This window comes from Bombina bombina, chromosome 3, assembly GCF_027579735.1.
Source record: "Bombina bombina isolate aBomBom1 chromosome 3, aBomBom1.pri, whole genome shotgun sequence".
Lineage (NCBI taxonomy): Eukaryota > Metazoa > Chordata > Amphibia > Anura > Bombinatoridae > Bombina > Bombina bombina.
The window spans coordinates 1216724764-1216746154 of record NC_069501.1 but is presented as its reverse complement, the minus strand read 5'-3'; the positions used below and the strand labels follow the sequence as shown (position 1 = coordinate 1216746154).

Below are 21391 nucleotides of genomic sequence, written 5' to 3'. Positions count from 1 at the left end.
CAGGCAGGCATTGGACTCCTCATGACCCCAGCCAGCGGTAACGTAAGAAATTTACAGACAGTGTGACAGATCATGTGAGACTAGAGCTGAGAGACGGTGAGACCAGACAACGTCGTCTTACACACACAGCAGACAGAGCCTTGGCTGAGACTGAAAGAGAGTGACAGAGGACTGGTCGGAAATAGCTGAGTGTGCAGAGTTTGCAGAAAGGTATTTTTTGTTTTCATGATTGGGTCTATATAGCTAACTTTGATCACAATGTGTGATAATTAATAATTTCATGATTGTGTTGTGTGACTAAGACTTACATTTTGTGTACTTATTTACTACTTTGAATTTTTAAAAAATGTGAGCCTGGGGCGGGCAGTGGGCACTGCCTGGTGACGGTGAGTGGTGAGATTTTGACCAAGGAAGGCGGCAGAGGCCTGGCACATAGCCACACAGGTATCATAATGGATTTGGAATAATATGGGCTGTGGGGCCTGGGCAGTCAGTCATAGAATAGTGGAAGGGAAAGTAAAAGGATTTTATTTTTTCTTACAAGTTACTTGTTTAAATTATTTGTGTCTTGCTGCGAGTCTTGAAAATGATAATTTAGTGTAGTGTACTGAGTCTGTACATAATGAAGATCTAATCATGTAAATAAAACAACTAGCGATGGATGGTACTTTAAAGGATTGGTTGATGTCTGATCTAGAATATGCTGCCTGCTTAAATATTATCTATTTATAATTTCAATAATCAAATCTGCAATTCTGTGCTAGTGGCTGCTTCTTTAGAGCCTGCTTTATTTAAAGATTCCCAGAATACCATGCCAATACCATTGCTATCCCTGATGATCTGATCCCATCATCCCATCCCTCCTTACTTTGTTCCAAACAGCCCTGTATGAATGTATTTATGTGCATGGATGGTACTTTCAAGGATTGGTTGATGTATGATCTAGAATATGCTGCCTGCTTAAATATTATCTATTTATAATTTCAATAATCAAATCTGCAATTCTGTGCTAGTGGCTGCTTCTTTAGAGCCTGCTTTATTTAACGATTCCCAGAATACCATGCCAATACCATTGCTATCCCTGATGATCTGATCCCATCATCCCATCCCTCCTTACTTTGTTCCAAACAGCCCTGTATGAGTGTATATGATATTAATATATTCTTGATTTAATTTTAATTTCTTGTGCACAAATCCCTAACCAAAAAATGATGTGGCCAATAATGACCTAAATCCGGGGGGGCAGCAGGATTCTAAGTGCCTAGGGCAGCACAAAATCTAAATACGCCCCTGCACATATGCAATTTGGATCCATGTGGTCAGGACCTGTTTCTGTCCCACCCCTTCAAGGCAATGGGGATCCAATTAAGAGACCAAGATAATATAAGTGGTAGAGTTAGAGATAGCAGTAGCCTACAAACTTACTTTAAACATTTACCATAAAATGTATTACCCGCACATAGGCTGTAATCTTGTACAGTGCGCAGGCTTCTATAGGGAGAGGAGGGTGGATGTGGGCGGAGCAGTGAGACCATACAGCTTGTAGGAGCTGCCCTGCAGTGAAGAATAAATGGAGGCAGCATGTCATCGAGCAGGTGAGCTGACTGCCTCTGTTTTTTTCTGGCTGAGAAGAAGCAGCAGTCGCAGCTGCTTTTCTGCAGAGGTAGATCTAGTAAACAAGACGGAATGTAGTGTTGTGTGTACAAAAATGGCACAATAAGGTGAAAGAAGGTATCATGCAAAGTTATGATTTTATTTTTCAAATGTTTTAGCTTTTAAGGCGTTAATACAACGCCATGTGAGGTATCTGGCTTCAAAGTTAAATACTTGGTCCTCTTGTCTCTAGATTTCACACTGCCCAATTGTGTTTATGCTTTAACACAGCGTTAGTTGTGATTCTCCTAGCCAGGCCCCTCTGGAAGCAAAAACTCCATATCCACAATGTTTAGCAATATGAATTATTCCTATAACTCTTCCCAGAAAACAACTTCAATATCCATGTAGACATATTTTAGGTGCTGTCAAAAGCAGGGATCGAATAAGCCCAAACAAGTCTGGTTAAGTATAAGTGCCAAGAGACTAGATGGGAAATGACAGCTACTTAAACTGGGGTGTGGGATGTTTGGAGTCTATCGGTTTGTAATAAAGTCATGACAAATTATATGCCATAATTTTACATGCAGGGAGCACATGGTAAAGCCCAAGGGCCAATATCTGACATCAAACCAGCAAACACAATTAGCGTAACTTGAGAATGATGTAATTACCGCTTGGGGGTTGGTCATGTGATCTGGAGTAGGTATAAAAAAGTGCTTGATTTTAAATTAAGCACACTTCATTATACTATTACATCAAGGAACATATACAGAAAGAGAAGCGCTCTCTCAGGAACGTGCAACAGCTTAGTAGCTTGTTCTATAGCAATTTACCACCTGGGAGCAGCCTCTTTTAGCCCATTAGCGCTTTTCACACAATAACATATTTAAAGAGTGTTCTTTTATATGCACCAGAAACAATTTATAAGTTTTTGTACCTTTTATGCGGTAGAATGGTCATGTTTACAGTTACAGCCAATCGGAATTAAGGTAGAAAAAATCCTATTGGCTGATGCAATCTGCGACGTTGGGGGCGGCAGATTAGGGGTTAATAAATGTAGGTAGGTGTCGGCGATGTTAGGGCCAGCCGATTAGGGGTTAATAATATTTAACTAATGTTTGCGAGGCGGGAGTGCGGCGGTTTAGGGTCAATATGTTTATTATAGAGTCGGCGACGTTGGGGCGGCAGATTAGGGGTTAAAAAGTGTAGGTAGGTTGCGGCGGCAGATTAGGGGTTAATAAATATAATGTAGGTGTTGGCAATGTTGTGGGCAGCAGATTAGGGGTTCATAAGTATAATGTAGGTAGCGGCGGTGTCCGGAGCGGCAGATTAGGGGTTAATAATTATAATGTAGGTGTCGGCGATGTCGGGGCGGCAGATTAGGGGTTAATAAGTGTAAGATTAAAGGTGTTTAGACTCGGGGTTCATATTAGGGTGTTAGGTGTAGACATAAAATGTATTTTCCCATAGGAATCAATGGGGCTGCGTTAAGGAGTTTTACGCTGCTTTTTTGCAGGTGTTAGACTTTTTATCAGCCGGCTCGCCCCGTTGATTCGTATGGGGAAATCGTGCACAAGCACATTACACCAGTTCACGACTAACGTAAGCAGCGCTGGTATTGGAGTGCGGTAATGAGCAAAATTTTGCTCAACGCTCACTTTTTTGTTTGGTAGCTGTCTGTAAGTGAGCTGTGAACATAAACTGCTCGTTAGCACCGCACAGCCTCTAACGCAAAACTCGTAATATAGGCGTTAGATTTTTTTAATTTTTCGTAGGATGTTATTTTTTTAGTTGTAATTTAGATTTTTTAACCTAACATAACTAATTTTTTTGTAGTGTTAGTTTTTTTTTAAATTAGTAATTTAGATATTTTAATTGGTAGTATTTTTTATTTTTTTAGATTAGTTATGTTAGGTTAATTTATAGTTTAATCTTTAGGTTTTTTCATTTAAAGCTAGTTATATTGTAATCTTAATTTAAAGTTAGGGGGTGTTAGGTTTAGGGGTTAATAGTTTAATTTAGTGTTTTGCAATGTGGGGGCCGGCGGTTTAGGGGTTCATAGGTTTATTTAGTGGCAGCAATCTTGGGGAGTGGCAGAATAGGGGTTAATAACTTTATTATAGTGTCAGCGATGTTGGGAGCGGCAGAATAGGGGTTAATAACTTTATTAGTGGTGGCGATGTCGGGGAGCAGCGGTTTAGGGGTTAATATATTTAAATAGTGTTGGCAATGTGGGTGTGCAGCAGATTAGGGGTTAATAGGTTTATTTAATAGCCGCTATGTGGGTGGGCGGCAGATTAGGGGTTAATAAGTTTAATATAGTGTTTGTGATGCGGGAGGGCCTCGGTTTAGGGGTTAATAGGTAGTTTATGGGTGTGAGTGTACTTTGTAACACTTTAGTTATGAGTTTTGTGAAACATTTTTCTTACACAAAATCCATAACTACTGCTTTCAGATGGCGGTATGGATCATGTTGGTATAGGCTGTAACGTAAGCATTTTAGCCTCAACGCACAACCTGTAATACCGGCGCTATGGAAATCCCACGCAAAAACGTAATTTTTTTAAGTGTGGGATTGATGTTGCATTACAGGATACAATGCTTGCGGTACAGCTATACTGACACGACTCCCAATAGTGCGCTCCTGCTTTTACGCTGAATTTGCTATTTTTTCAGCGTTAAAAGTCGCAACGCAAAACTCGTAATCTAGGTAAATTTTAGGAAGGAGTAGAAGTGTTAATGAGAAAACTGGGGAAGTTAAAGGGACACTGAAGAAAATAAACTGCAACAGAATAACTAGTATTTTTCTGTTCTAATTACCAAAAAAAGTTTTTTTTTTATTAGAGAAAGTCCTTAAAGGGACATACAACCAACATCTTTCATGATCAAGATAGAATATACAATTTTAAACAACTTTGCAATGTACTTATCAGATTTTCTTTGTTTTCTTGTTATTTTTTGTTGAAAAGCAGGAAGTATGTTTGTAGCACTATATGGCAGCAGTTTTGCAACAATGTTATACATTAGCAAAAGCACTAGATGGCAGCACTATTTCCTGTCATGTAGTACTAATGTTATACATCAGCAAGAGCACTAGATGGCAGCACTATTTCCTGTCATGTAGTACTAATGTTATACATAAGCAAGAGCACTAGATGGCAGCACTATTTCCTGTCATGTTGTACTAATGTTATACATTAGCAAAAGCACTAGATGGCAGCACTATTTCCTGTCATGCAGTACTAATGTTATACATTAGCAAGAGCACTAGATGGCAGCACTATTTCCTGTCATGTTGTACTAATGTTATACATTAGCAAAAGCACTAGATGGCAGCACTATTTCCTGTCATGCAGTACTAATGTTATACATTAGCAAGAGCACTAGATGGCAGCACTATTTCCTGTCATGCAGTACTAATGTTATACATTAGCAAGAGCACTAGATGGCAGCACTATTTCCTGTCATGTAGTACTAATGTTATACATTAGCAAGAGCACTAGATGACAGCACTATTTCCTGTCATGTAGTACTAATGTTATACATTAGCAAGAGCACTAGATGGCAGCACTATTTCCTACCATGTAGTACTAATGTTATACATTAGCAAGAGCACTACATGGCAGCACTATTTCCTACCATGTAGTACTAATGTTATACATTAGCAAGAGCACTAGATGGCAGCACTATTTCCTGTCATGTAGTACTAATGTTATACATTAGCAAGAGCACTAGATGGCAGCACTATTTCCTGTCATGTAGTACTAATGTTATACATCAGCAAGAGCACTAGATGTCAGCACTATTTCCTGTCATGTAGTACTAATGTTATACATCAGCAAGAGCACTAGATGGCAGCACTATTTCCTGTCATGTAGTACTAATGTTATACATCAGCAAGAGCACTAGATGTCAGCACTATTTCCTGTCATGTAGTACTAATGTTATACATCAGCAAAAGCACTGGATGGCAGCACTATTTCCTACCATGTAGTACTAATGTACATTAGCAAGAGCACTAGATGGCAGCACTATTTCCTGTCATGTAGTACTAATGTTATATATAAGCAAGAGCACTAGATGGCAGCACTATTTCCTGTCATGTAGTGTTTTAGAGATGTGCACGTCACCTATCTAGATATCTCTCCAACAAAGAATAACAACAGAATGACGCACATTTGATAATAGAAATAAATTGGAAACGTTATAAAATTTGTATTCTCTATCTGAATCATGAAAGTAAAGAACTGGGTTTCATGTCCCTTTGAGTAGTATACTTACTGTATGCTGTGGTCCATCTTCATTGTCACGGGTGTAGAAGGGTTTCAGATCAAATGGATAATTAATAACGAACACAGGTACATTTCCACAATGTTTTACCAAATACTTTTCATGTTCCGTTTGCAAATCACACCCCCACTGGAAAAAAACAAAAAACAATATGTTTATAATAGTAAACTGCCTTATTCTTTATATTTTTTGCAGAAAAAGGTTAAAAAACTAACACTAGAAAGAAGTTCTGAGTTGTCTGTCCCTGAAAAGATCTAGTAAGACTCAGAGGTTCCCATTCAAATACATTAGAATTTACTTGCAAAATCACTGTATGTAAGTTTAAGTGATTTTTCAAAGCCATTCCCATCCATTAGAAGAGCCACCATTAGAATTCCTAAAACCATTCAAATGATGTGCAAGATAATAAATCAGAGCGTGTAATATGTGCAATACAATGCCCATTTAAAAGGGACAGTAAAGTTTCAGAATAATTTTATATAATTCTGCACAGAGTGGTAACTTCGAAAATTAAAAGTATTTTCCGATTTTGCAGTGTAACGTTGGACTCCGCTCCAGTATCTACTGAGCGGGTCTTAAATATCCAAATCGCTTTGCGGGGTTGCTTGCTAGTCACAGCACGCCCGGGCTCACTATTGAAATAAATGTAGCTCGCTCCCACTCTGGTCTAGTAGCGGAAGCGAGCTACATTTATTTCCAATAGCGCGACCGGGCGCGCTGTGACTAGCCAGCAAGCGCGCAAAGCAGTTTGGATATCCAAGACCCGCTCAGTAGATCCTGGAGCAGAGTCCAACATTACACGTTATATAAAATATCCATTTATGAATAAATAGAACATATTCTTCTATGTAAATGGGAAATATTCATGTCAGGTTAGTGCACTTGAGAACATTTGATAGGATAGGGTGTTAGTTTCCCCCTCCCCACTTTTCTTGCTCCATTGAAGTTTATGGGGGAATATGTTAACGCAGTTGCGATTTCGTTTTTTTGTGTGCGTCGGTTTAGCGCGAGAGCGAAAACTTTTCACTTTTAACTTGTAATACGAGCAAGCAGAAGTGATAAATAGAGCTCCACTCAAAATCTAGTAAGAAAATGGGATTTGTTTAAAAACTTCTCCAATAAAAATAACTTATTTTACACTTGACTGCCCCTTTTGGTGCATTTGAAGATCTCTTTTCAGCAAATGGAGCTGTCAATTATTTTGGTTCTTCGCTGTGCTTCTAGAAGCTGAGCAAGAGGTTGCTAAATCATTAGTATATAAAGTAGATGTGCAAATATGTGGCATTCCTTATTCACTGTGCAAACAAATAACAAAATTACCCACCATTTGCAACATTTTTTTATTTCTGACATTGGATATTTTGGAACAGAACTATGACTTATCTTTTCAAAATAAAGATATTTGAGTTGCACATCTGTTCTAATACATCTGGTGTCAGAAGTTAACAAATGCTATAAATGGAGTGTAACTTTACACAATGAAATATTTTAAAATATTAGGTCTTTATATATATATATATATATATATATAAATATGAAAAACCCTGTCCATGCTCAGAGAGCTGGTGGTGATGTGTATTAATGAAGAAGACTTCATTTGTGTCATACAAGCCACGGCTGATTCTCTGAGAAGGTGTGGTGTTTGATTTCTGGTGCACGGGCACTAACAGCATATGTGCATATGCCGCTGAAACACAGTAATAACTTTTGCTAGAAGCATTTTTCCTAATGCAAGTATATTTAAAAATGTTTCTATTAAAATTTAAATGAACCCATGAACCTTTCATATTTTACCTTTCTATCCCTTGAAATGCAGTGATTTATAACGAGTATATTGACTATCACTTAGTATAAGCAACACTCTGAGAATTGTAGATTTTTTTTGTTAGCTAGAGCTCAGAAATATTGCACTTTCACATGTGGACAGCTTGTGGTTTTCCTTTGAAATGATGAGAAATCTGTGTGCATGAAAGTTTCTTTTCTCAAGTTCTACATTAGCGATATTGCATAATCACAAGACACAAACCATAGGATTTATATAGCTTTCACAGAAAAGCAGAGATGGTTCTGAAAACAGAGAAATGTCAATATAGGATCATATTACGAGTAGAGCGCTAAGGTTTGTGTGCGAGGGATTGTGGGTTTTCGCTTTCAGTTGTGCGCAGGTTAAATTGCGCTGGTATTACAAGTTGAAAGTAAACGTTATCGCTTGTCGAGTTAGCGTGTCCTCAGAACTGTGGTTAACTATTTTGCAAAACAAAAGTGTCACAAAACACATTAAAAATAAATTACAAAGTACAGTGACACTCATAATAACACCATTTATTAAAAATTATTTCTAAAAAATATTGCATCAAAAAGTTATAGGGGCTCAAAGATATGAGGTCTCAGGTGTTAGAAGAAAAAAAGGCTGCATAAGGCTTTAACATTGAGATACATACATATACATGTCTAAATATGTGTATGTATGTATATTTATGTATTTATATGTATATATACAGTTGTAATCAAAAGTATTAAACCCCCATTGCAAATCAGGTTTATTGTCAAAATGTACAGACTGTTTGCACTGAACAAATCAAACAAAAGCAGTTAAAATAGCTCAACACAACGAACGCTTCAAGTTGTTTCCCCACATTTACCTGAAAATGCAACTTTTAATGAATTCTGCAGTCTCAAAATTATTCAACCCCTTCAAGGCAAGCATCTTTAGTACTTAGTAGAACACTCTTTTGCTGTTATGACCTGCTGCAAACAAGATGCATAGCCTGACACTAGCTTCTGGCAGCATTCCTGATGAATCTTAGCCCATTGCCGATTAGGAATGGCCTCCAGTTCAGTAATATTCTTGTGTTTGCGTGCTGCAACTGCTTTCTTCAAATCCCACCAGAGATTTTCTATGGGGTTCAAGTCAAGTTACTGTGATGGCCACATATTGGAGCTGACTTTTCTTGTGCTTTTGGGTCAGTAGTGGTGTAAGTCTTGGATTTCTGGCATGGAAACCTTCTGCGTTTAGTATGCGTCTTACTGTGCAAACTGAAACCTCAGTGCCTGTTGCCACCAAGTCTTGCTGCAGGTCTTTTGCAGTCATTCAAGGGTTTTTCTCAGCCTGCCTTCTCAGCATTCTGGTTGCAGATGCCCCATCCAAGAAGAGTAACTGTTCATTTAACTTTGAACTTGCAAACTATGCTTCCTCTATCTATCTATCTATCTATCTATCTATCTATCTATTGGGTACTTATAGAGAGCGAACTAATCACCCGTGAGGGTCTCAAGGCGCTAAGGGAAGGGGATGGGAGAAAGGGGGGGGGGGGGAGGAGATGGGCATTCAGTCGAAGAGCCAGGTTTTGAGGTCCTTTCTGAACTTTGTAAGGGAGGTGGATTGTCTGAGTTGAAGCGGGAGGGTGTTCCATGTCTTTGCCGCCATGTGGGAGAAGGATCTTCTACCCGCTGTGGATTTGCTGATGCGGGGGATGACTGCGAGAACTTGGTCGGCCGATCAGAGTTGTCTGGTGGGGGTGTAGAAATTTACAGGGTGGTTGAGGTATTCAGGTCCGATGTTGTGTAGGGCCTTGAACGCGTGGGTAAGGAGCTTGAAGGTGATTCTCTTGTTGATGGGGAGCCAGTGAAGGTTCCTTATGTGTTCGGTGATGTGGCATTGGAGGGGGATGTCAAGGATGAGTCTGGCTGAGGCGTTCTGGATATGTTGGAGTCTCTTTTGGAGCTTGATGGTGGAGCCGGCATAGAGTGCGTTGCCGTAGTCTAACCGGCTGCTGACGAGGGCGTGGGTGACTGTTTTCTTGGTTTCGGTAGGGATCCACTTGAAGATTTTTCGTAGCAAGTGGAGAATGTTGAAGCATGTTGAGGTGATGGCATTGATTTGTCGGTCCATGGAGAGTGAGGAGTACAGGATGAAGCCTAGATTTCGTGCAATGTCGGTTGGGGTTGTAGGGTGACCGAGGGCTGTGGGCCACCAGGAGTTGTCCCATGCGGATTTATTGGGTCCTAGGAGGAGGACTTCGGTTTTGTCTGTGTTCAGTTTGAACCGGTTGTCCTTCATCCAGGCGGCGACTGCTGTCAGGCCTTCGTGGACGTTCTTTTTGGTGGTGGTGGGATCTCGGGTGAGTGAGATGATTAACTGGGTGTCGTCGGCATAGGAGACGATGTTGAGGTCGTGGAGTGAGACGATGGCGGCAAGAGGGGCCATGTAGATGTTGAAGAGGGCGGGGCTCAGCGAAGAGCCTTGCGGTAAACAGCAGTTGACTGGTGTGGGTTTGGTGGAGAAAGGCGGGAGTCTGACTTTCTGGGTCCTGCCCGTGGGGAAGGAGTTGATCCATTCCAGGGCTTTGCTGCGGATGCCGGCATCGTGTAGGCGGGTGTTGAAAGCTGCTGTGAGGTCTAGGAGGACAGTGTTGAAAGCTGCTGTGAGGTCTAGGAGGATGAGGGCGGCGGTTTCTCCTCGGTCGAGCATGGCGCGGATGTCGTCTGTGGCAGCGAGGAGGGCGGTCTTGGTGCTGTGGTTGCTTCTGAAACCGGATTGGGAGTGGTCCAGGATGTGGTTGGCCTCAATGTGGTCAATAAGTTGCAAGTTGATGGACTTCTCCATTACTTTGGCCGGGAAGGGGAGTAGAGAGATGGGGCGTTAGTTATTTGGGTCCGTGGGGTCTGCCAAGGGTTTCTTCAGCAGGGGTTTCAGTTCCGCGTCCTTCCAGATATCCGGGAAGGTGCCGGTTTTGATGGAGCAGTTGATGGTGCGGTGGAGTTCAGGGGCGATGATGTTGCTTGCTTTGTTGAATATGTGATGGGGGCATGGGTCCGAGGGTGCACCAGAGTGGATGGATTTCATGATTCTGAGGGTGTCATCTGTGGTGACGGGGCTCCAAATAGTCTGTGTGTGGTGAGGGGGGGGGGCAAATTTGGGAGGGGTGTCGGGTGTAGGGGAGTGGGTGGTGGAGGTTGAGTTATGAGGCGTGAAACTGTCATAGATGTCGAGGATCTTATGGTGGAAGTGTGCAGCGAGGGTATTGCAGAGGTCCTGGGAGGGTGGAATGTTGGTGGTGTCGCTGTTGGGTTTAAAGAATTCCTTGATGACTGAGAACAACTCCTTGCTGTTTTGTGCATTAGAGTTGATTCTGTCTTGGATGACTGTTTTTTTGGCGGTTTTTATGAGGTGGTGGTGGGTAGTGATTGCTTCCTTAAAGGCAGCTTTATCCAGAAGGGTCTTGTTGGATCTCCAGGTTCTTTCCAGTCGTCTGCAGTGGCATTTGGAATCCTAAAGGGCCGGGTTGAACCAGCTAGCTTTGTTGGTGGTTTGGTGGCCAGATGGGTTTTTGAGGGGGGGGGCGAGGGTGTTGGAGCAGTCTGTAATCCAGCGGTGGAGGTTGCAGGCGGAGGAGTTGGCGTCTGTGGAGGTAGGTGGGGAGGATTTGTTTAGGGTGCGGTGTAGTTGGTCTTGGGTGATATTGTTCCAGTTTTTGCGGGGTGGGTGGTACTGTCGGAGGTGGGTGGTGGGTTTGTTGAAGGAAAAGTGTATGCAGTGGTGGTCAGTCCAGAGGAGTTTGGTGATGTGATTGACTGAGATGTGGTTGCCTATGGAGAATATCCGGTCGAGGGTGTGGGTTGGGTAGTTTAAGAATTGCTTTAGTCCAATAGTTCCGAGGTTTTCCAGGAGGGTGAAGGTATTGTGATCATTGGGGTTGTCAAGATGGAAGTTGAGGTCACCGAGGAGGATGTAGTCCGTTGAGGTGAGGGCATGGGGTGCGATGTGGTCAGTGATGGAGTCGCAGAAGGCGGGAGGAAGTTCGGGAGGTCAGTAGATGAGGGTGCCGCGGAGGGTGGGGTTGACCTGGATCTTGAAGTGTAGGTGTTCTAGGCCTGGTGAGTGGTCGTCGGAGCTGGTTGTGACTTGGATGGTGTGTTTGTGGATAATGGAGATGCCTCCTCCCGGTCGTTGCTGCGGTCTTTGTGGCAGATCTTATAGCCGTCGGGTATTGCAGTGGCGATGTCTGGCCCTGATGCAGGGTTTAGCCAGGTCTCAGTGAGGAAGGCGACGTCAGGTGAGGTGGAGTCTAGCAGGTTTCAGATTTTGAGGGCGTGCTTGTGGATGGAGCGGGTGTTGAGGAGGATGCAGTTGAGGTAATTGTGGTTGTTTTTGTGTGGGTTAGTTGGTTTGGTTGTGGTTCGGAGGGAGGGGAAGGAGCAGTTGCGGCAGGTGAAAGGTCTGAAGGTGTTGGTCGGGGATGCGTGGTGGCAGGCGGACAATCTACCGGTGTTGAGCACGTGGAGGGTGCTGGCGTTGTAGTGGCGGCAGTTTCTGGAGCCAAGGTTCGTGGCGTTGGGTGGGGTCGGGCGCTAACGGGCTTGCCTTTGGCTCGCCTTCGCCAGGGAGAGAAAACTTACTTTAGTGGTGCAGCGATCACCATTAAATACAGCAGGAAGGTGGGCGGGCTGGTTAGCTGGGTAGGGGTTAGGTGTGAAATAATAACAGAGCAAACAAAATACAGAAAGATACAGCATAAATACATAGGGATAAGGGAGAGAAAACTTACTTTAGTGGTGCAGCGATCAACATTAAATACAGCAGGAAGGTGGGCGAGCTGGTTAGCTGGGTAGGGGTAGGTGTGAAATAATAACAGAGCAAACAAAATATAGAAAGATACAGCACAAATACATAGGGATAAGGGAGGGAAAACTTACTTTAGTGGTGCAGCGATCACCATTAAATACAGCAGGAAGGTGGGCGGGCTGGTTAGCTGGGTAGGGGTTAGGTGTGAAATAATAACAGAGCAAACAAAATACAGAAAGATAAAGCACAAATACATAGGGATAAGGGAGAGAAAAGTTCCAATAGTGTCTTTAGGAACATTTAGTGCCTTTGATATCTTTTTGTATCCTGTTCCTTGTTTGTGAAAGGTGATGATCTCTTAACTTATTGGACCATTCTTTTGACTTAGCCATATTTCCAACATGCAGTCAAACGTGACACTCAACAAACCCCTAGCCAGTTCAGGTATTTCATGTGTTCTAGCTTAAGCACAAGTGGTGCAACTAATGAAGTGTTTGAATAGCTGCATCAGGTGTCCTTGAGACTGTCAGGGTATTGCTGAGTGACATTAGATAATAAATATATATATATATATATATATATATATATATGATAAGACAAAAGAATTCATCTATTATATGAAGCTATTTTTATCAGTTTTGTTACTGTAAGATTACAGTTCTCTCTATCAAATGGCCTGAAGTGGGTAACACAAAACCCCCCTCTTGTTGTCAGACACATTACAAACCTAACATGTCTCAGTACACAGAAAGAAAGTATGTTTACTCAGACCTCCTGCTGTTCAGCTGTTCAATAACCAAAACTTCTAAAAAGCAGAATATAATGCATTTGCTCCCAAAAGCAAAAATTTATCTCAAATTGTAAGAGATAACGTCACTTCAAATAAACTTTTGATCACTGCCTGAATAGTTGGTAATGAAATTAGCTGATCATGGAATCACCTGTAGTCAGGTAGCCCAAGAGTCTGAACCAAGGAACAGGCTTACAGGAAACGTAACCACTTTGCATGTAAGAGTTAATCACCCCATGCTGAGTTCAAATATACAAAATCCAGATAATAAGTCTCTATTGAATATGGCAAAGAAAGTCTTTTACATTTTGTGTAGGCTGAAAGCATATAAGATTGGAACTTTAAAACTTAAATATATATATCTATAATTTTCAAAAATGTAATATGTACCTCAGACTGTATGAATAATATATATATATATATATATATGAATCTAAGAGATACATCACATGTTACATACTGTGTTGGATATGAAGTGAAATGAATATGTAACTATATGGTGAATTTAAAATGTTTGACAGCATTTTCTTTATTCCAGGAATTTAATAAACCACTGAGAGGAAATAAATACATACTATATATATTGTCCTATGACTATAATCATAGACATGAGTCCATATTCCTATACTTTATCAAGGAATGACTTCAAATAAAATATATATATATATATATATATATATATATATATAGATATATATATACTGTATATATTATATAGTCGATAATAATGAAGTCAAATATATATATATACTGTATGTATATATATATATATATATACTGTATGTCTATATATATATATATATACTGTATGTATATATATATATATATATATATATATATATATATATATATATATATATATATATATATATATACATACAGTATATATATAACATAATTTATGCTTACCTGATAAATTTATTTCTCTTGTAGTGTATCCAGTCCACGGATCATCCATTACTTATGGAATATATTCTCCTTCCCAACAGGAAGCTGCAAGAGTCCACCCACAGCAAAGCTGCTATATAGCTCCTCCCCTAACTGCCATATTCAGTCATTCGACCGAAAACATGCAGAGAAAGGAAAAACCATAGGGTGCAGTGGTGACTGTAATTCAAATGAAAAAATTACCTGCCTTAAAGTGACAGGGCGGGCCGTGGACTGGATACACTACAAGAGAAATAAATTTATCAGGTAAGCATAAATTATGTTTTCTCTTGTTAAGTGTATCCAGTCCACGGATCATCCATTACTTATGGAATACCAATACCAAAGCTAAAGTATACGGATGATGGGAGGGACAAGGCAGGTACTTAAACGGAAGTTACCACTGCCTGTTAAAAACCCTTTCTCCCAAAAATAGCCTCCGAAGAAGCAAGGTATCAAATTTGTTAAATTTGAAAAGTATGAAGCGCAGACCAAGACTCCGTCTTGTAAATCTGTTCAACAGAAGCCACATTTAAAAAAAGGCCCAAGTGAAAACCACAGCTCTAGTAGAATGAGCTGTAATCCCTTCAGGAGGCTGCTGTCCAGCAGTCTCATAAGCTAAATGAATTATGCTTTTTAACCAAAAAGACAGAGAGGCTGCTGAAGTCTTTTGACCTCTCCTCTGTCCAGAATAGAAACTGTATTAACTTGTAAGTAAAACTTTAAAGCACAAACCACGTCCAATATTGTGTAATAGACGTTCCATCTTTGAGGAAGGATTAGGATACAAGCATGGAACAACTATCTCTTGAGTGATGTACTTGTTAGATACCACCTTAGGAAAAAACCCAGGTTGGTACGCAGGACTACCTTATCCGTACGAAGGACCAGATAAGGAGAATCACATTGTAACACAGATAACTTGGAGACTCTACAAGTCGAGGAATTAGCTACCCAAAAGGAACTTTCCAAGATAAAGATTGATATCTATGGAACAAATAAGGTTCAAACGGAACTTCTTGAAGAACCTTAAGAATCAGGTTTAAGCTCCATAGCGGAGCAACAGTTTTAAACACAGGCTTGGATCTAACCAAAGCCTGACCAAATGCCTGAACGTCTAGAATACCTGCCAGACGCTTGTGCAGAAAAATAGACAGAGTAAAAATCTGTCCCCTTTTAAGGAATTAGCTGACAACCTTTTTCTCAAAAACATCTTGGAGAAAAGATAATATCCTGGGAATCCAGACTTTACTCCATGAATAACCCTTGGATTCATAACAATCAGATATTTACACCATATCTATGTTCAATTTTCCTAGAGACAGGCTTTCATGTCTGTATTAAGGTATCAATGACTGACTCGGAGAAGCCATGCTTTGATAACATCAAGCGTTCAGTCTCCAGGCAGTCCATCTCAGATTGATTCTATTTAGATGGTTGAAAGGACCCTGAGGTAGAGGGACCTGTCTCAGAAGCAGAGACCGTGATGGAAAGGATGACATGTCCACCAGATCTGCATACCAGGTCCTGCGTGGCTACGCAGGCGCTGTCAAAAACACCAAAGCCCTCTCCTGCTTGGTCTTGACCTCCGGAGGAAATCCCACTCCCCCAGAAGAAAAGTCTGACGACTTAGAAAATCCACCTCCCAGTTCTCAACACCTGGGATATGGATAGCTGATAGACAAGAGTGAGTCTCTGTCCAGTGAATTATTGTAAGACTTCTAACATCGCTAGGGAACTTCTGTTCCCCCTTGATGGCTGATGTAAGCCACAGTCGTGTATATTGTCCGACTGAGTATGATGTACCTCAGAGTTGCTAACTGAGGCCAAGTCTGAAGAGCATGGAATATCACTCCCAGTTCCAGAATATTTATTAGAAGGAGGGTCTCCTCCTAAGTCCACTATCCCTGAGCCTTCAGGGAGTTCCAGACTGCATCCCAACCTAAAAGGCTGGCATCTATTGTAACAATTGTCCCATCTGACCTGCGGAAGGTCATACCCTTGGACAGATGGACTCGACATAGTCACCAGAGAAGAGAATCTCTGGTCTCTTGGTCCAGGTTTAACAGGGGGACAAATCTGTGTAATCCCCGTTCCTCTGACTGAGCATGCATAGTTGCAGCGGTCTGAAATGTAGACATGCAAACGGTACTATGTCCCTTGCTGCTACCATTAAGCCGATTTCATTCATGTACTGAGCCACCGAAGGGCGCGGATGGGATGAAAAAACACGGCAGAAATTTAGAAACTTTGACAACCTGGACTCCGTCAGGTAAATTTTCATTTCTACAGAATCTATCAGAGTCCCTAGGAGGGAAACCCTTGAGATTGGGGATAGAGAACTCTTTCCTTGTTCACTTTCCACCCATGTGATCTCAGAAATGCCAGTACTACGTCCGTATGAGACTGGGCAATTTGGATGTTTGACGCCTGTATCAGGATGTCGTCTAAATAAGGGGCCACTTCTATGCCCCGCGGTCTAAGGACCGCCAAAGCGACCCCAGAACCTCCATAAAGATACTTGGGGCTGTAGATATCCCAAAGGAAAGAGCTACAAACTGGTAATGCCTGTCTAGAAAGGCAAACCTGAAAAACGATGGTGATCTTTAGCATCACAATGTGAGGATAAGCATCCTTCAAATCCATTGTAGTCCTCTATTGACTCTCCTGGATCATAGTTAAGATGGTACGAATAGTTTCCATCTTAAATGACGGAATTCTGAGGAATTTGTTTAAGATCTTTAGATCCAAAATAGGTCTGAAGGTTCCCTCTCCTTGGGAACCACAAACAGATTTGAGTAAAAACTCTGTCCCTGTTCCTCTCTTGGAACTGGATGGATCTCGTACACAATGTAAGAATGCCTCCTTCTTTATCTGGTTTGCAGATAATTGTGAAAGGCGAAATCTCCCCTTTTTTTGGGGGGGAATCTTTGAAATCCAGAAGATATCTCTGGGATATAAATTCCAATGCCTAGGGATCCTGGGCATCTCTTGCCCACGCCTGGGCGAAGAATGAAAGTCTGCCCCCTATAGGATCCGTTACCGGATAGGGGTCCGTTCCTTCATGCGGCCTTAGAGGCAGCAGCAGGCTCCTTGGCCTGCTTATCTTTGTTCCAGGTCCGATTGTCTCCAGACCGCCTTGGACTGAGCAAAAATTCCCTCTTGTTTTGCCTTAGAGGAAGAGGATGCCACACCTGCCCTGAAGTTTTTAAAAGGCACGAAAATTAGACTTTTTTTTTTTTTTGGCCCTTGATTTGGACCTATCCTGAGGAAGGGCATGACCTTTTCCTCCAGTGATATAAGCAATAATCTCCTTCAAACCAGGCCCGAATAGGGTCTGCCCCTTGAAGGGAAGTTAAGTAGCTTATTTCTTAAAGTCACGACAGCTGACCATGATATAAGCCATAGCGCTCTGCGCGCCAGTATAGTAAAAAAAAAGAATTCTTAGCCGTTAGTCTAGTCAAATGAACAAGGCATCAGAAAACAAAGGAATTGGCTAGCATAAGCTTGTCAAATATATTCATCCAATGGAGTCGCTTAACTGTAAAGCCTCATCAAGAGACTCAACCCAGAACGCCGCAGCAGCAGTGACAGAAGCAATGTATGCAAGGGGCTGCAGGATAAAACCCTGTTGAATAAACATTTTTTATCCATTGGATCTAAAAAGCACAACTGTCCTCGTCAGAGGTAGTGGTACGCTTAGCTAGAGTAGAAACTCTTCTCTCCACCTTAGGAACTGTCTGCCAGAAGTCCCGTGTGGTGGTAACTATTAGAAAACATTCTTCTAAAAAATAGGAGGGGAAGAGAACGGCACACCTGGTCTATCCCATTCCTTATTAAAAAAAATTTAGTAAACCTCTTTAGGTATTGGAAAAACATCAGTACACACCGGCACTGCATATTATTTATCCAGTCTACACAATTTCTCTGGCCCTGCGATTGTACACATTCATTCAGAGCAGCCAAAGCCTCCCTGAGCAACAAGTGGAGGTTCTCAAGCATAAATTTTAAATGTAGAAATATCAGAATCAGGTTAAATCATCTTCCCTGAGTCAAAAAAAAATCACCCACAGACTAAGCATATTGTGAGGTAGTATCATACATGGTTCTTAAAGCGTCTGTATGCTCTGTATCTACCCCCAGAGCTAACTGCTTTCCTTTAATTTCAGGTAGTCTGACTAATACTGCTGCCAGAATATTATTCACCACCTTTGCCATGTCTTGTAAAATAAACGCTATGGGCGCCCTTGATGTACTTGGCGCCATTTGAGCGTGAGTCCCTGAAGCGGGAGTCGAAGGGTCTGACACGTGGGGAGAGTTAGTCAGCATAACTTTCCCCTCGACAGAATCCCCTGGTAAAAGAAACGCTATGGGTGCCCTTGATGTACTTGGCGCCATTTGAGCGTGAGTCCCTAAAGCGGGAGTCAAAAGGTCTGACACGTGGGGAGAGTTAGTCGGCATAACTACCCCCACGACAGAATCCTCTGGTGATGTTTTTAAAGACAAAAAATGATCTTTATTGTTTAACATGAAATCAGTACATCTGGTACACATTCTAAGATGGGGTTCCACCATGGCTTTAAAACATAATGAACACAGAGCTTCCTCTATGTCAGACATGTTAGAACAGACTAATAATGAGACTAGTAAGCTTGGAAAACACTTTAAATCAAGTTAACAAGCAAATATATAAAACGTTACTGTGCCTTTAAGAGAAACAAATTTTGTCAAAATTTGAAAAACAGTGAAAAAAAGGCAGTAAAACAAACGAAATTTTTACAGTACATGTAATAAGGTAACAGAGCATTGCACCCACTTGCAAATGGATGATTAACCCCTTAATGCAAAAAACAGATAAAAAAAAAACAAAAAAAAAACGACATAGACGTTTTTAAAAACAGACACAACAAACTGCCACAGCCAACAGTGGGAAGCTTCAGTTAACTGTTTCTATGCAAAATTTAAGCCAGCCATGTGGAAAAAACTTAGGCCCCAATAAGTTTTATCACCAAACATATGTTAAAAAACGATTAAACATGCCAGCAAACGTTTTAAAACACATTTTTACAAGAGTATGTATCTCTATTAATAAGCCTGATACCAGTCGCTTTTACTGCATTTAAGGCTATACCAACATTACAGTGTTATCACCAATGTACGTTAAAAAACGATTAAACATGCCAGCAAACGTTTTAAAACACATTTTTATAAGAGTATGTATCTCTATTAATAAGCCTGATACCAGTCGCTATCGCTGCATTTAAGGCTTTACTTACATTACTTCGGTATCAGCAGTATTTTCTTAGTCAATTCCATTCCTAGAAAAATATTTTACTGCACATACCTTATCTGCAGGAAAACCTGCACGCCATTCCCCCTCTGAAGTACCTCACTCCTCAGAATGTGTGAGAACAGCAAATGGATCTCAGTTACGTCTGCTAAGATCATAGAAAAACGCAGGCAGATTCTTCTTCCAAATACTGCCTGAGATAAACAGCACACTCCGGTGCCATTTAAAAATAACAAACTTTTGATTGAAGAATAAACTAAGTAGAAAGCACCACAGACTCTCACAACCTCCTATCTATGTTGAGGCTTGCAAGAGAATGACTGAATATGGCAGTTAGGGGAGGAGCTATATAGCAGCTTTGCTGTGGGTGGACTCTTGCAGCTTCCTGTTGGGAAGGAGAATATATTCCATAAGTAATGGATGATCCGTGGACTGGATACACTTAACAAGAGAAATATATATATACTGTATGTATATATATATATATATACTGTATGTATATATATATATATATATATATATATATATATATATATATATATATATCGATATTGGTGCCAACAGAATTCTAAGTGCAGGTACGTATGGAATATGGAAATGACTGGAAAATGTGGCGATATAACAGTAGAATATTAAAAATTATTAAACTTCCTAATTATTATAATTTTTTTTAAAGATATTATAAGTAGAATTGTATGAATCATACATCAGATAGGTATATTCATTATTACATGTATTATACATATATTTATTTGAGAGATATCCGAATACCCCCATATTTGGTATTGAAAAATACGCACTCAGTTAAATTAGATAGCCCACATCATATGAACAAATAGTTTATTAAGTATAGGAAATCATGAGTGCATTAAATAGACATTTTATAATATATATATATATATATATATATATATATATATATATATATATATATATATATATATATATATATATATTCAGGGCTCAAAATTTCCACTCTTTACTAGCCATTGGCGAGTGGAAATTTAATGGTGGCGAGTGAAAGTTAGTGAGTGAATACTGAATCAAAATGTACACTCCTATTGCAACTTGACAAACACACATTTTGGGCTATGTGCTAAAAATATTATATATCCTAGAATATTCCTCTAGGGCTGTAGGAACACCATTAGTGCTTAAACTGGTACTTCTGAGAGAGTAAACAGAGGCAGAGAGAGAGATAGGAGAGCAAAGGTAAAGAAGAAAAAAGTTTTACAAGAACATGGAGAGAGAAAAAAAGATATGAGAGAGGGGAAACAAAGAGTGTAAAGAGAAGATATGGCCTGAGAGATAAGGGAGAGGGGAAAAAGAGAGATGGAAGAGAGGATGGAGGGAAAAGATAATTATTAAAAGAAAATATTTAGGTCTGCTAAAACCTTCCATGATTGTCACCACTCTCTCTTTCTCCACTCTCTCACTTCAACAACTTCCTATTTCTATCAAGCTGTTGTCTCACCCAGAACCACAAAGTTGCAAACTGCTATGCACTTATTTATGTTAATCTTTTACTGCATGTAGCATTATTTAATTTGTTATGGTATAAAATAAAAAAATATTAAAAATGACTGCACAATAAGGTGTTTCACAATAGCTAAACATATGCAAAGAGGAGGTGGAGTAGTGGGTGTGGTGTGGGTAGGATCAGAAGTGGCGAGTAACATTTTGGCCTGGCTAGCAGCTTATGACCTGAAATTTTGAGCCTTGTATATATATATATATATATATATATATATATATATATATATATATATATCCCTGTAACTGATAAACAGAATATTTTAAAAATGAAATGTCTCGTTCCCATTCCTGTTGTTCCCCTCCCGATGGGCGAAAACCAGTACTACAACCAAAAGGTATTTTGGCTGTCAGGAGAACTACATTTCCCAGTAACCAATGAAAGCTCAGACTCAAAGTG

General features: G+C 40.5%; 1 protein-coding gene across 3 annotated transcripts in view; it reads right to left on the bottom strand.

The window, feature by feature from the left end:
* Positions 1-21391, bottom strand: part of NARS2 (asparaginyl-tRNA synthetase 2, mitochondrial) — a 192423-nt gene that overhangs the window by 30086 nt on the left and 140946 nt on the right. For all 3 annotated transcript variants that reach the window (XM_053708676.1, XM_053708675.1, XM_053708677.1), the window contains exon 12: positions 5878-6015. In XM_053708676.1, coding sequence (XP_053564651.1) covers positions 5878-6015 — 138 coding nt within the window. The remainder of the gene's footprint in view (positions 1-5877; positions 6016-21391) is intronic.